Here is a 13507-nt window from a genome sequence, read left to right as displayed (position 1 = left end):
CCCCAACAGTACACGCCAACAGAGATTTAGAGAAAGAAGGAGGGCCCCTAGGACTTTTGAAACAGATACATCAAGTCCTGATCATTCTTCACATAGTGAACGAGAAGAAACCGTAAAGCCAGGTACATCTAAGCCCCCTTTAGGGGTTCGCACCCGCACTCAGCGGGGAACCCCAGGAAAACCTACACGAGGCGTGGGGGACAGTGGAGGAGGAACCACAAAAAAACAGCCAAAGAAACGGAAGTGAGCACAGTCTTTAATTTATCGGACCGGATCCTGACCCCATCTGAAATAAGTATTCTTAACAAAGGACTTTCCTTCATTCCTACTGGAAAATTTGATGAGATCCAATGGCACACAGATTCTTACAGATTTGCCAGGAATTTACGGCTGAAAGAATTCTTTGATAAATCTCCAGTTCAATTAGACACAGGACGGGCAGTCATTCCCCCCCAAATTAAGACCAAATCAAAATTTGACCCATATTCTAATAACATTTCTCTCAAATGTTTCTCCAGAACTTTAGACAAAGAAGTACTGCGTAATTCTAGAACACCTAAAGAAGCATACAATAACATCTCCAAACAAGAACGCTTGGCTCTAAACAATTTACGTAAATGTAAGGACATTGTCATACGTCCAGCAGACAAGGGGGGAGGAGTTGTCGTCATGAATCTCAGTGACTATAAAACAGAGATGTATTCGCAACTAGCTGACATTTCTGTATATCTGCCCATTGACAGGGATCCTACCACTGTGTACAAGGCTGAATTAGATTCCATTCTACATGAGGCAAAGCATGCCCATATTATATCAGAGGAATTATGTAACAGCCTTATACAAGACTTTCCAATAGCTCCTATCCTGTATTCCATCCCCAAAATACACAAGAGCAGTACACACCCTCCAGGAAGGCCCATTATTGCTGCCAGGGACTCTCTGTATTATAAAATTTCGCAATACTTGGACATTTACCTACAACCAATAGTGCAGCAACAAGAGATGTATCTCAGGGACACCACTATGTTCCTTAATAAAATTCAGGAGTTTTCCAATCTTCCTGAAGGATGCATCCTATGCACTATGGATGTGGTATCTTTATACACGAATATACAGCATGAAGAAGGGCTGAATGCTGTCCGTGACCTAATTTCCCAGAACAACACATACACGGGCCCAGATCAGGACTTCTTCATGCAATTACTTGAATTGACCCTCAAACGAAATTATTTTCTGTTTGATGGCAAATGGTACCAACAACAAAGGGGTTGTGCGATGGGGTCTTGTGTGGCCCCAGCGTTCGCCAACTCCTTTATGTTCACTAAAGAGCGCCAGCTGTTGTTTTCAAATCAGGTTTTTGCAGACGGTATCATATGGATAACAAGATACATAGATGACCTCTTCCTCATTTGGAGAGGTCAAGAGTCAGTACTTGTTAATGCCATTAACATGATTAATAATGTGGATGAGCACATCAAATTCACCTATAATATTAGTCAAGTGGGCGTGAACTTCCTGGACGTCTCAGTTTCCCTGAAAGATGGACAGCTACATACGGAGGTCTATCGTAAGGTTACAGATCGAAATACCTATCTTCATGCATCAAGCCAGCACCCTCCAGCATGTGTGAGGAGTCTTCCTTTGTCCCAATTTATCCGGGTATGTCGCATCTCAGACACAGTGGTCAAAGCTTCATTGGCAATCGATGACCTGATATTAAGTTTCCTTAATAAAGGGTACCAACACGACGATCTGATGAAGGCCAAATGTAAGGCTCTCTCAATACCAAGAGAGAAATTATTAAGTCCAGCTCCAAAGAAATCTATTAAGAACAAAATGGTATTTGTTCAACAATACCACTCTAATAGCTCTTTCAACGTGAAGAGATCTAGAGAATTGTGGCCCATCATCACTAATGATACTGATCTAGGTGGCTTTAAAGATATGACCATACTACCAAGTTACAAACGTGGACGCAACCTAAAAGATCTGTTAGTGGTGAATGACATTGGAAGACTAGCGCCTGCTCCGAGTGCAACATTCCTTACACGTAAGCCAGGATGCTACAAATGCACAGGTTGCATCACATGTAGTTACATGGAGACAGGATCCTCGTTTGCTCACCCACATACGGGAAAACGTCTAACTATTAAGCATGTTTTGACCTGTTCCAGTAAATTTGTGGTCTACTTCATACGCTGTCCATGCGGACTTCTATACGTGGGTAAAACCACCTGTAGTTTTAAAGAAAGGATGGCCACACATAGAATGTCCATCAGACACGCACTTGAAGGATCTGATTTGGAACAACCAGTAGCCAGACACTTCAAAATGATGCATCATAGTCTGGCCACTCTCAAATATAAAATAATAGATCAGGTGCCAGCATGTGTCAGAGGAGGGGACAGAGCCAGGAAACTTCTCCAGCTGGAGGCGCGCTGGATTCATTCCCTGGACACTGTAGTTCCCAGGGGTTTGAATGAACAATTGAACTGGAATTGTTTTCTTTAGTTTGAGTTAATTTTTATTGCCTAGGTAACAACATCTTTGTCTAGTATAATATATACCTAGTGTGGCGATGAAACAGTAGATTACCCAGCAACAAGTATTAATATGATGTATGATTATGTTTATTGCGATATTGAGCCGTTTCCTATTCCAGGATTACAAAACTCGATCTGCCTTGTTGTTATGGTGATGGTGCTGTATTGTTTTTTCTGTTGCCTAGATACGGCCCGGCCGGATGCAGCGCTGCAGAGCGCACGTCGCACTCACGTGACGTCACCGGGAGGCGCCGCAGCCAGCGTCCACGCTGTCTGTCTCACATGGTGATCTACAGGTATAAAGGTATGTAATTTTCATTGTTTCCTTGTTCTGACGAAAGTTTATTTATTAAACTGAAACGTAAACCTCTGCCAGGCGTCACTCCGCCGTCCTTTATTATCTAGTGCATACGGAAGACCCGCTGAGTGCCGCTCCTCTTTGGACTTTTATATATATATATATATATTTATTTATTTTTAGTTATAAACTATTCTTTTTTTTTGTTTTCTATAACGTCCCAATGCCATGTGCATGAGATGAAAAACATAGCAGTCCAAAGAGGATTCTCTCCAACCTTGCCTGGTGTGTAATCCTTACCTGACAAAAGAGGCATATAAAAGGACTAATAGAAGTTACAGTGGACTGAAATCAGGAACACAATCTAATTCAGCAAAAAAAATATCTGTTTCCAGTAAACCCCTTTCAAATTACTGTGGAAATAGATGAACCCTTTCCTACTACTGGGCAAACAATTTCTGAAATTAGGAGAACAAGAAACGCTGACCTCATCAAAAAACTGTTGCGTTTTCCGTAGAATGTATTTTAACTCAGTCAGCTCCAGAAAGTTCCTCTTTAATGCTTCCTGGTTGGTATTAATCTCTTTAAGTTCATTCTCAATCTTCTCAAAATTGGCCTGTTGGTTAGGGAGACATTAAATTATTAAGACGTAGATAGCAACACAGAAAATAGGAACATTCAAGGTGAAATGGTAGATATAAAGCCTGAAGGACCATCGATATGTGTTTAAATAAATCATGAAAAAATAATTACTCAACATCAGTAGATTCAACAGCTTTCAAATTGTGGTTGTTCCCACTGTAGTTTTGAAGGTAAGGGTTTAGAAGTAATTTAAAACATGAATGTCTGTTTTAACAACATCAGTTACCTTCTTTCTTTGAGCTAAAATGCTTATCTGTTGTTTTAAAGGCACAATTATGGTCTTAAATAGGAATGAAGGGTCCCTTATTGTTCATTAAGCTTGCACATACATCCTGTTTCGCTGCATCCCTTTGATAATTAAAAAAAAATGTGGGGGGGGAAATAATACCTTAAAATCTGTCAAATTTGTTTAAAGGCATCAGCAGACATGGTGGGACCTAGCAAAGATGGTACCTAATCCATAATGCTGTCCTGTGAACAAGCCCTACTTTAGTGAAACGTGCATCTTACGCTCTCTGGGTACCCCCACACCACAACAACCTGATCTAGTGAACCTGCAAGGTATTTTTCCCTTCTGGTGCACTCTCATTGGTGGTTTTTCCCAGTACTGCACTGCTCCGCTCAATCAACAGATCCTAACCTCGAGGAGCTGCATCGCCAGCAAATGTAGCACCGTTCTAGACACAGAGCAACCCCTCCTACTTTTTCGTCCCTCAATCTTTGAGCGAATGGGAAAAAGCAGAAAAGTGATTTAATAATGGATTGTTGAATGCCAATGACCAACAATCCAGTATGGATGGTGTAATGGTTAGCATTGCTGCCTTACAATACTGAGGTCATGGGTTTGATTCCCGCAATGGCCCTAATTGTGTTAAGTTTGTATATTCTCCCTGTACTTGAGTGGGTTTCCTCCAAGTACTCTGGTTTCTTCTGACAACCCAAACATATACTGGTAAGTTAATTTTCTCCCAACAAAATTAACTCCTGTGTGAATGTTTGTGTGTGTACATGTGATAAGGAATATAGATTGTAAACTCAACTGCGGCAGGAACGGATGTGAATAGCCAAATATTCTCTGTGGAATATGCTTGCACTATATAAATAACTGGTAATAATAAATAATAATAATAATAATACAATGCACTAGAAGAACCTTGCCTTATCAATATACAAAAACTTTTAAACATTTATTGTTAACTATGATTCAAATTATTATTTAGATCACTGCAACTAGTATTTGTTACTGTGTAGCATATTATACCGGACATCTACTGCTGATGATTATACGTGACATTTACTGACCAATTGTGCTCATCTGAACAGATATAGGGGTATATGCAATTGCGGTCGAATTCCGGCTGGAATTCGACCGTTTTTTAATTCGACATAATTCGACAGTCAGACACCCTCCCGCCGGGACCTGAATTCGACATATTCAATAAAAAACGGATTCGACAGTCCCGCTGTCGAAAAACGGACCAATTGGCGGATAGTGTGCGTCCTGGATTCAACTTCATGGACGGCACAAAATTGTTTAAAAAACCGCCCTCCTAAGCATAACCAGCCTCGGGCTCTTTGAGCCGGTCCTGGTGGTAAAAATACGGGGGGGGAAAATGACAGGGGATCCCCCGTATTTTCACAACCAGCACCGGGCTCTGCGTCCGGTCCTGGTGCCAAAAATACGGGGACAAAAAACGTAGGGGTCCCCCGTATTTTTCACACCAGCACCGGGCTCCACTAGTCAGAGAGATAATGCCACAGCCGGGGGACACTTTTATATCGGTCCCTGCGGCCGTGGCATTAAATCACTAACTAGTCACCCCTGGCCGGGGTACCCTGGAGTGGGGACCCCTTAAATCAAGGGGTCCCCCCCCCTCCAGCCACCCAAGGGCCAGGGCCAGGGGTGAAGCCCGATGCTGTCCCCCCCATCCAAGGGCTGCGGATGGGAGGCTGATAGCCAAGTGGCAAAAATAAAGAATATTGCGTTTTGTAGCAGAACTACAAGTCCCAGCAAGCTTCTCCCGCAAGCTGGTACTTGGAGAACCACAAGTACCAGCATGCGGGGGGGGAAACGGGCCCGCTGGTACCTGTAGTTCTACTGCAAAAAAAATACCCAAATAAAAAAAACAGTACAAGCACACCGTGAAAGTAAAACTTTATTACATACATGCACGCCGACACACACATACTTACCTATGTTGACACGCCGACTCGGTCCACTTCTCCATGTATAATACATGGGGTACCTGAAAATAAAATTATACTCACAAAAATCCTGTGTAGCATCTGTTCTCTTCTGCTTGGAATCCACGTACTTGGCAAAAAAACAAACCGGAAAACACGATCCACGCACTGAAAGGGGTCCCATGTTTACACATGGGACCCCTTTCCCCGAATGCCAGGACCCCCCGTGACTCCTGTCACAGAGGGTCCCTTCAGCCAATCAGGGAGCGCCACGTCGTGGTACTCTCCTGATTGGCTGTGCGCGTCTGAGCTGTCAGACGGCGCATAGCACTATGCCGCTCCATTATATTCAATGGTGGGAATTTGCGGTCAGGTTACTCGCGGTCAGCCGTTGACCGCGAGTAACCTCACCGCTGACCGCAAAGTTCCCACCATTTAATAGTCGGCGTGTCAACATAGGTAAGTATGTGTGTGTCGGCGTGCATGTATGTAATAAAGTTTTACTTTCACGGTGTGCGTGTACTGTTTTTATTTGGGTATTTTTTTGCAGTAGAACTACAGGTACCAGCGGGCCCGTTTTCCCCCCGCATGCTGGTACTTGTGGTTCTCCAAGTACCAGCTTGCGGGGGAAGCTTGCTGGGACTTGTAGTTCTGCTACAAAATACAATATTCTTTATTTTTGTCACTTGGCTATCAGCCTCCCATCCGCAGCCCTTGGATGGGGGGGGAAGGGGACAGCCTCGGGCTTCACCCCTGGCCCTTGGGTGGCTGGAGGGGGGGACCCCTTGATTTAAGGGGTCCCCACTCCTCCAGGGTACCCCGACCAGGGGTGACTAGTTAGTGATTTAATGCCACGGCCGCAGGGACAGATATAAAAGTGTCCCCCGGCTGTGGCATTATCTCTCTGACTAGTGGAGCCCGGTGCTGGTGTTAAAAATACGGGGGACCCCTACGTTTTTTGTCCCCCATATTTTTGGCACCAGGACCGGACGCAGAGCCCGGTGCTGGTTGTGAAAATACGGGGAATCCCCTGTCATTTTCCCCCCCGTATTTTTACAACCAGGACCGGCTCAAAGAGCCCGAGGCTGGTTATTCTTAGGAGGGGGGACCCCACGCATTTTTTTTCAGGATTTTTAACCCATTCCCACCCCTTCCCACTGAAAAACATGCTCTGATCTCTCCATATTATTTTAGTCAGTAAAAAAAAACATTTATTATTTTAAAAAATATATAAATAATACTTGTGGCTCCTAATAGACAAACCAAGTACATAATCCCTTATAATATAAATAGATATGCTATTAGCAATAAAAAAACACACAAAAAAAACATGTTTTTAAAAAATTTTATTAGATCCCGCCAGCAAAATGAGGCGGACTGAAATTGAAGAAATGACTGTCGAAAAGCACTGTTGTTGTCTAATCGACATTCTTCAATTGAATATACTTTTGTCGAAAAGCCGCATTTTTACCATTGCAGACATGTCGAATTTGACTACTGTTGAATTGCAAAAAGTCGAATTTGAAACTGCCGTTTTTTTGACGAAAAGTACTGTATTGCATTGTCGAATCCTTTTTTTGTGTCGAAAATGCCCCGTTTTTCGATATTTGCGGCAATTCGACCGCAATTGCATATACCCCTTAGACTAATTCATGGATTTCCACAGTAAGCACTTATCACCTCAACATATTTCACTTTTGTTTTCTTATTGTTGCCTTCTATGTTTTTATATATTTCTAAGCCTAGGGATAAGTGAACAGTCCTGACCTGATACTTGGTATGGTCAGGTTCAATTAACTAGATAGTCCAGATCCTATCCTAAATCAGCCTAAGGTCGCGTACACAATAGGATGGTATCGGGACGATTTGTCAGGTGTGTACCCTCAACTGCGATGCAAAATCCTAAAAAAAAAAATATGGAATTTGGTGAATGCATGAAACGAGGACCATGTAGCTGCTCTACGAACGTCCCATCCCGCATTCCCATGAAGAACCCACTGAGCTGAAATCTTAACTGGAACAGGCATATCAGCCCCAGTATTTGCCAGCTTAATCGTGGCCATATTTTATCTGGCTATTACTTCATTTGTGCTGGCCACCCTGTTTTGTTAGCATCATAAAGAATTAATAAACTGTTTTCCAAATACTTGCAGTCCTGACCAGCTAAATTTTCATAACTTTAACCAAATCAAGCAATGACAATTTTTCCTTGCGAATTGCCTTGCCTGCTTTATATATGGAGGGTATAACTATTTCTTGATTTACATTGCCCTTAAATTTAGCTTATGAATGTCCTGACACACAATCAGCCCCTGCGGCAGCAGATCCTGACATAAAGGAATCTGACTCATGGACCCATTGCCATTTTCATTATGTCTCCGTACCAAAGTCTTCTTGGTCAGTTTGGTGCTAATATTACCAGATCTTTCCCTTCTTTGTCTTCCTTAGAAGCCGCAGAAGCATTGGTATTGGGAGAAATATGTATGCCAGTTGAAATTTCCATGGAACTCCCATTGCATCTATTAAGAATCTCTGGTTATGAAACAAAATCTGTCCATCTTGTTGTTGAACCGAGAGACCATCAGATCTATCTCTGCTTGTTCTGTGACAGACTGTGAAAAACTTCCAGGTGTAGAGACCATTACCCTATAAAAATAGTCTTGCAACTTAATGGAGGAGAAATCAATTGTTTTTGTGCCCTGGCTGCCACCCGACAGAGCAATTGTTGCTCCAATCGGGCACAAACAGCTGCCTGTGCCGGCATTTCTGCTCAAAGCACCCTATGCTGGCAAGCAAAAATGTGCAAAGAGCGACCCATTTGGGTGCCCAAATGGCACTTTTCGCACAGCTGTAGCATTGTCTGGCTGAATTCTTATCTGTTTATCAAAAGAAGATCTTCCGCCTGTTTTAATGCGTTCAGAACAGCTCTTCGCTCCAACACATTTATAGAAAGCCTGGTTTCCTTCATGGACCATAGTCCCTGAACAGGGAAGGACTAAGGGCCGAAATCGTCCCTGGCATTTGCATGTGCCGAAGGGGCATGCATGCCTCTCATGGCATGTGGACACTACCAACAGGGGCATGGACTCGTGGTACACCTCCATTTCCATGAAGATGGGCGAGGGGGCAGGGGAGCAGTCAGAGCAGAGTGTAATACTAGTGTAATATAAAGAATAATGAAACCTCTCCTACTCCCCCTGTACGACATCCTGAGTAACCCAAGGTTTACTCAGATGTCAAAGGAAGCAGCAGCGGATCAAGTCTGCAGTGGGTGTCTTTTTCCTGAAGGTGCCTCCTGTGGCTTATGCATATTTTCGCACTGCCACTAAGCGGTGCAATAAGCACCCACCACTGAAACAGCCCCATACTGCTTATTTACAATAAGCCGATATAAACAACCTGGTTTGTGGCATAAGCAATTACAAGTTTGCCATAACATTGCCCATTTAGTTCACACAAATACAAGATCCATCATATTCAGAGCATGTATGCAACACCATAGATTATTTTGATCTCCATGTATAAAGCACAGTAATATCCACTTTTAGAGACAGCAGAATGACAGCAATAGTCGACATTGCGGAAATGATGTTGAGTCCATATTTAATATATCAATTTACTTGCTTTAGTATGTTTTGATTTTTTCATGTTTCATTTCAGGTTAAATATATTAGTGAATGATTATGTCACACAAATAGGAAAAAAGGATCTTTCAGTCTCACCTCAAGGTCAATCATATCCCTAGGGAAGGGAACTTCTGGGTTCTCCCCTGTATCGAGAATTGGTATACTTGCTTTCTTAATCTCCTTCTCTACAAATCCTGTAAGAAGAGCAACACTCTTAAAACTGCTCATCACTTTAAGGATAAAAGTCTTCATGTAGCATGCTTAGACTCTACCTCTATACCTGCACTTAGAGGCAGGTTATACCATAATGAGCCAAACTGCCTAAAAATGCTCTGCATTACACGTAAGCAGTTTCTGAACAGATACTGAAAGATTACAATGACAGGTGCAGGAGAAATAACAGGTGTCTGAGAAACAGTTATTTTCTACAAAACTGCTAGCAGCTTTTTAACAGCTGTCCAAGGATTAAATCTGCTGGCATGGCATTACGTAACACACATTAATTTAAGTAGAAACAACCCCCCCTCCTATGAGGAAATCCGCAGCACAAAGACCAATCTTATTTGAAAGGCTAATGGAAAACTACCCTAAAGTGGCATCACGTTATTTCAGCATTTACCCACAAGTTAAGAAGCAATGGTGTAAGGGATGAAAGGGACATCATTTTAGCTGTGACATCAAAAAGCAGGATGGTTAGGTCCACCCCTGCATACAGGTATCAGTCAAGTTCATTATTAGCTTGGGAAATGAGCTGAAAACGTACGCAATTTACGGTCCATTTCCTCACATCTTCTGACTTCATTGACAAATTTCCTCTGGAAAACGTTGACATCAGGATTCAACTGCAAAAAGACAATCATTTACTGTACAAATGAAAAAAAAAAATGATGGTACATTGATAAATAAAGCAACAAAAAAAAATAACCAAGCCCAATGTGGGGCCAAATATTTACCTGCCAATTTCTCGGGGAATGGCAAAATGCTACTTTTTAAAAATCCTTGAGTCGCCAATTTCAATAATTTTGGGTCGGAAATTGTTAAACAGAAGATTTCAACTTATTGGATTTTGCCGATGAGCCAACCCAGGCATAGTCAGAATAAGGAAATGCCTGATCGATACCTAATGTATGGACCGCTTAACTTCCTAACATCTACATATGGGATACGTTCAATTTGCTGGCTGTCAGGATCCTGGCGGTTAGGATACAGACGCTGGAATCCAGATAGCCGGCAATGCCGCCAACTGGAATCGAGGCAACACAGGAATATTCCCACTCGTGGGTGTCCACGACACCCATAGAATGGGAATAGATCCTGTGGCGAGTGTAGTGAGCCACCGAGCCCGCAAGGGAACTCTTTGTGCTCACCATGCTGCCGGAAATCTGGCAGGCAGGAGGCTGCTGACGGAATATGGATAGCCAGCAAATCGTATGTATTCCCTCTATACATATATATATATCGCTTGAATTCTAAACATTAAGCAGATATATATGATTGTTTAATGAGAGTTTAAGACACATCAAGAATCTGAAGACCAGAAAAATAGTTATCAAGAATAAAAAGATTAACAGAAAAACTGTAAAGCACAATCTGGGTTCACAAGTTTGTTTTTGTCATTCTTTACACTAATAGCAGTAAAACAGCATGAGCATGTGATTAGGAACTTCCATACACAATGTTCTGAGTCACAATAAGACTGATGGACTGCCATCGCCAGGTCACCTTCTCAAATAGGCCCTTCAAATACTTTACTAGGTCTCAGATGCCAGACCCTTGTCATGTTGCTAGCTGGGGAAAGGGAATTTACTATCCAACAGAAGCAATATATTCTATGGTGCGCAATTGATGTGATAATGGCAGCAGTCACATATTATAGGGAACACCCTGTCCCAAAAAGACCACAATCCTTTAAAAAATATATGTGCAAAACAGGCGCCTTTATAACAACGATGTTTAAAAAACTGAATAGGTATTTCAGGAAAAAACACACTTTAATATACAATATGTACAGCAGGAATGTAAACAACAAACTGAATATAACTGCACTGATCCCAGATACAAATCTCTCACCCTCCAATAGAATTGCGGTATATCTTGTATATTAGTGTGTTTTCATACTGAAATACCTATTCAGTTTTTTAAACATCGTTGTTATAAAGGCGCCTGTTTTGCACATATATTTTTTAAAGTACTGAGAGAATTTACTATGAAAACACAACTGTGGAGTTTTTCAACACTGTTCAAATTGAGTCTGAGCGTATCACTTGGTTCCTATTCAATGTATGCGTAATAGTTTTTATATGAAACCATTTAAACATCAGGATTATCATGTCACCAGGCAGCATTTTTTCTTGACATCGCTTAATATGGTTTCCAAAAACCCCCGACAAAAACCTCCATGGTACCCATACATAGTTAAAATAGCTTCCATGTATACAAGAAGAGATAAATGGCACTTGCATATTTTCTTATATAAATGAACTTCAGGGTCTACATAACTGAAAAAAAAGTCAAGAACAACGGGAACTCTTGTGCTGAAACAAACATGCTTAGATGTGTTCTGTAGGAGGAAAGCAACTTTCCCACTTCAAACTTGAAGATGGTAATATTGATAAAGACTTATTTGATCTATTCTGCTCAGCCAAAGATTTCAGCTACAGTGTCTACACACTACTATAATGCATTGTGGACACAAGAAGCCAGCTTAAATCAACTTCAGAGGTGGTAAACAGGCTTTCAAGAAAGAACTCCAGCCTTTTTAATTAGTGGCGCTAGAATGAAAGCGGAGTCTGAGAATTGAATTTTCTTTGTTGATAGTTGGGAGATCTGGAGGTGTACAAGTGCTGTAGAAGATTCCATCAAAACCATATCACCCTGGGAAAGGGCTACAAAGCATGGACTCAAATTCTTTGGATCAACACATTTCCTCTAAAACAAGCTCCTTACAAAAATATACGTTATGGTAAGAACTTACCGTTGATAACGGTATTTCTCCGAAGTCCACAGGTTCCACAGGATAACAATGGGATATGATGGAGCGACAGTGGATTGGCACCAAACGATCAAAAGCTTTCCGGCCTCCCAGGATGCAACGGGCCAGTCCATATATCCCGCCCACTGGCTCAGGCAAATCAGTTGTATTCCAAAGCACAAGGCAGGAGCATCATGTAGAGCCCTAAATCAGGCGAGAAGAATACACATGCACACCCTTCCATACAAGAAGGAAGCGGTTAGTGAGTAGAAGGATCCTCAAATCAGGTGCGTCAGGGTGGGATCCCTGTGGAACCTGTGGACTTAGGAGAAATACCATTATCAACAGTAAGTTCTTACCATTACGTATATTTCTCCGGCAGGGTCCACAGGTTATCCACAGGATAACAATGGGATTTCCCAAAGCAATTTAGTTGTGGGGACGCTCCTGATTGGACAGGAGAACCACACGCCCGAATTCAGCGTCATGAGAGGCAAAAGTATCCAAGGCATAATGTCTAATGAATGTGTTAATGGAAGACCATGTGGCTGCCTTACATATCTGTTCTGCTGAAGCACCATGTTGTGCTGCCCATGAAGGACCTACCTTACGAGTAGAGTGAGCAGAGACATTAGCCGGAACAGGGAGATCAGCTTGCGAATATGCTTCTGAAATAGTCATTCGAAGCCATCTTGCCAGCGTCTGTTTAGTAGCAGGCCATTCTCTCTTGTGAAATCCGTAGAGAATGAAAAGAGAATCTGACTTTCTGATGGCACTGGTATGATCCACGTAGATCCTTAATGCACGGACCACGTCCAGCGACGCATCTCCCGCAGAAAGTCCCGATACCTGAAAAGCCGGGACTACAATTTATAACCAGACCTTGTTCTGAGAACTACTTTATCTGGATAAAAAAAATCAGAAAAGAGGAACGACATGACAGTGCCCCTAAATCTGATACTCTTCTAGCTGATGCCATAGTCAGTAGAAAGAGCACTTTAGGTGTCAACCACTTAAGATCCACTTTATTAAGTGGTTCAAATGGGGCAACTTAAAGAGCTTTCAGGACTAAACATAAGTCCCACGGTACTGTAGGCGGAACAAAAGGAGGTTGAATGCGCAGCATTCTTTGGAAAAAAGTACGCACATCCTGTAAGTTAGCAATTTTCTTTTGGAACCATACAGTCAATGTCGATACTTGCACTCTCAAGGAAGCCACTTTCAAACCTTTATCCATTCCTGC

General features: G+C 42.2%; 1 protein-coding gene across 7 annotated transcripts in view; it reads right to left on the bottom strand.

Moving 5' to 3' along the window:
• Positions 1-13507, bottom strand: part of ATP6V0A1 (ATPase H+ transporting V0 subunit a1) — a 196835-nt gene that overhangs the window by 139996 nt on the left and 43332 nt on the right. For all 7 annotated transcript variants that reach the window (XM_063959439.1, XM_063959445.1, XM_063959441.1 and 4 more), the window contains exons 3-5: positions 10057-10135; positions 9390-9487; positions 3329-3457 (exon numbers count right to left, since the gene is read on the bottom strand). In XM_063959439.1, the coding sequence (XP_063815509.1) occupies positions 3329-3457; positions 9390-9487; positions 10057-10135 (306 nt within the window). The remainder of the gene's footprint in view (positions 1-3328; positions 3458-9389; positions 9488-10056; positions 10136-13507) is intronic.

This window comes from Pseudophryne corroboree, chromosome 3 (assembly GCF_028390025.1).
Source record: "Pseudophryne corroboree isolate aPseCor3 chromosome 3, aPseCor3.hap2, whole genome shotgun sequence".
Taxonomy (NCBI): Eukaryota; Metazoa; Chordata; class Amphibia; order Anura; family Myobatrachidae; genus Pseudophryne; species Pseudophryne corroboree.
This window is presented reverse-complemented; position numbering and strand designations above follow the sequence as displayed.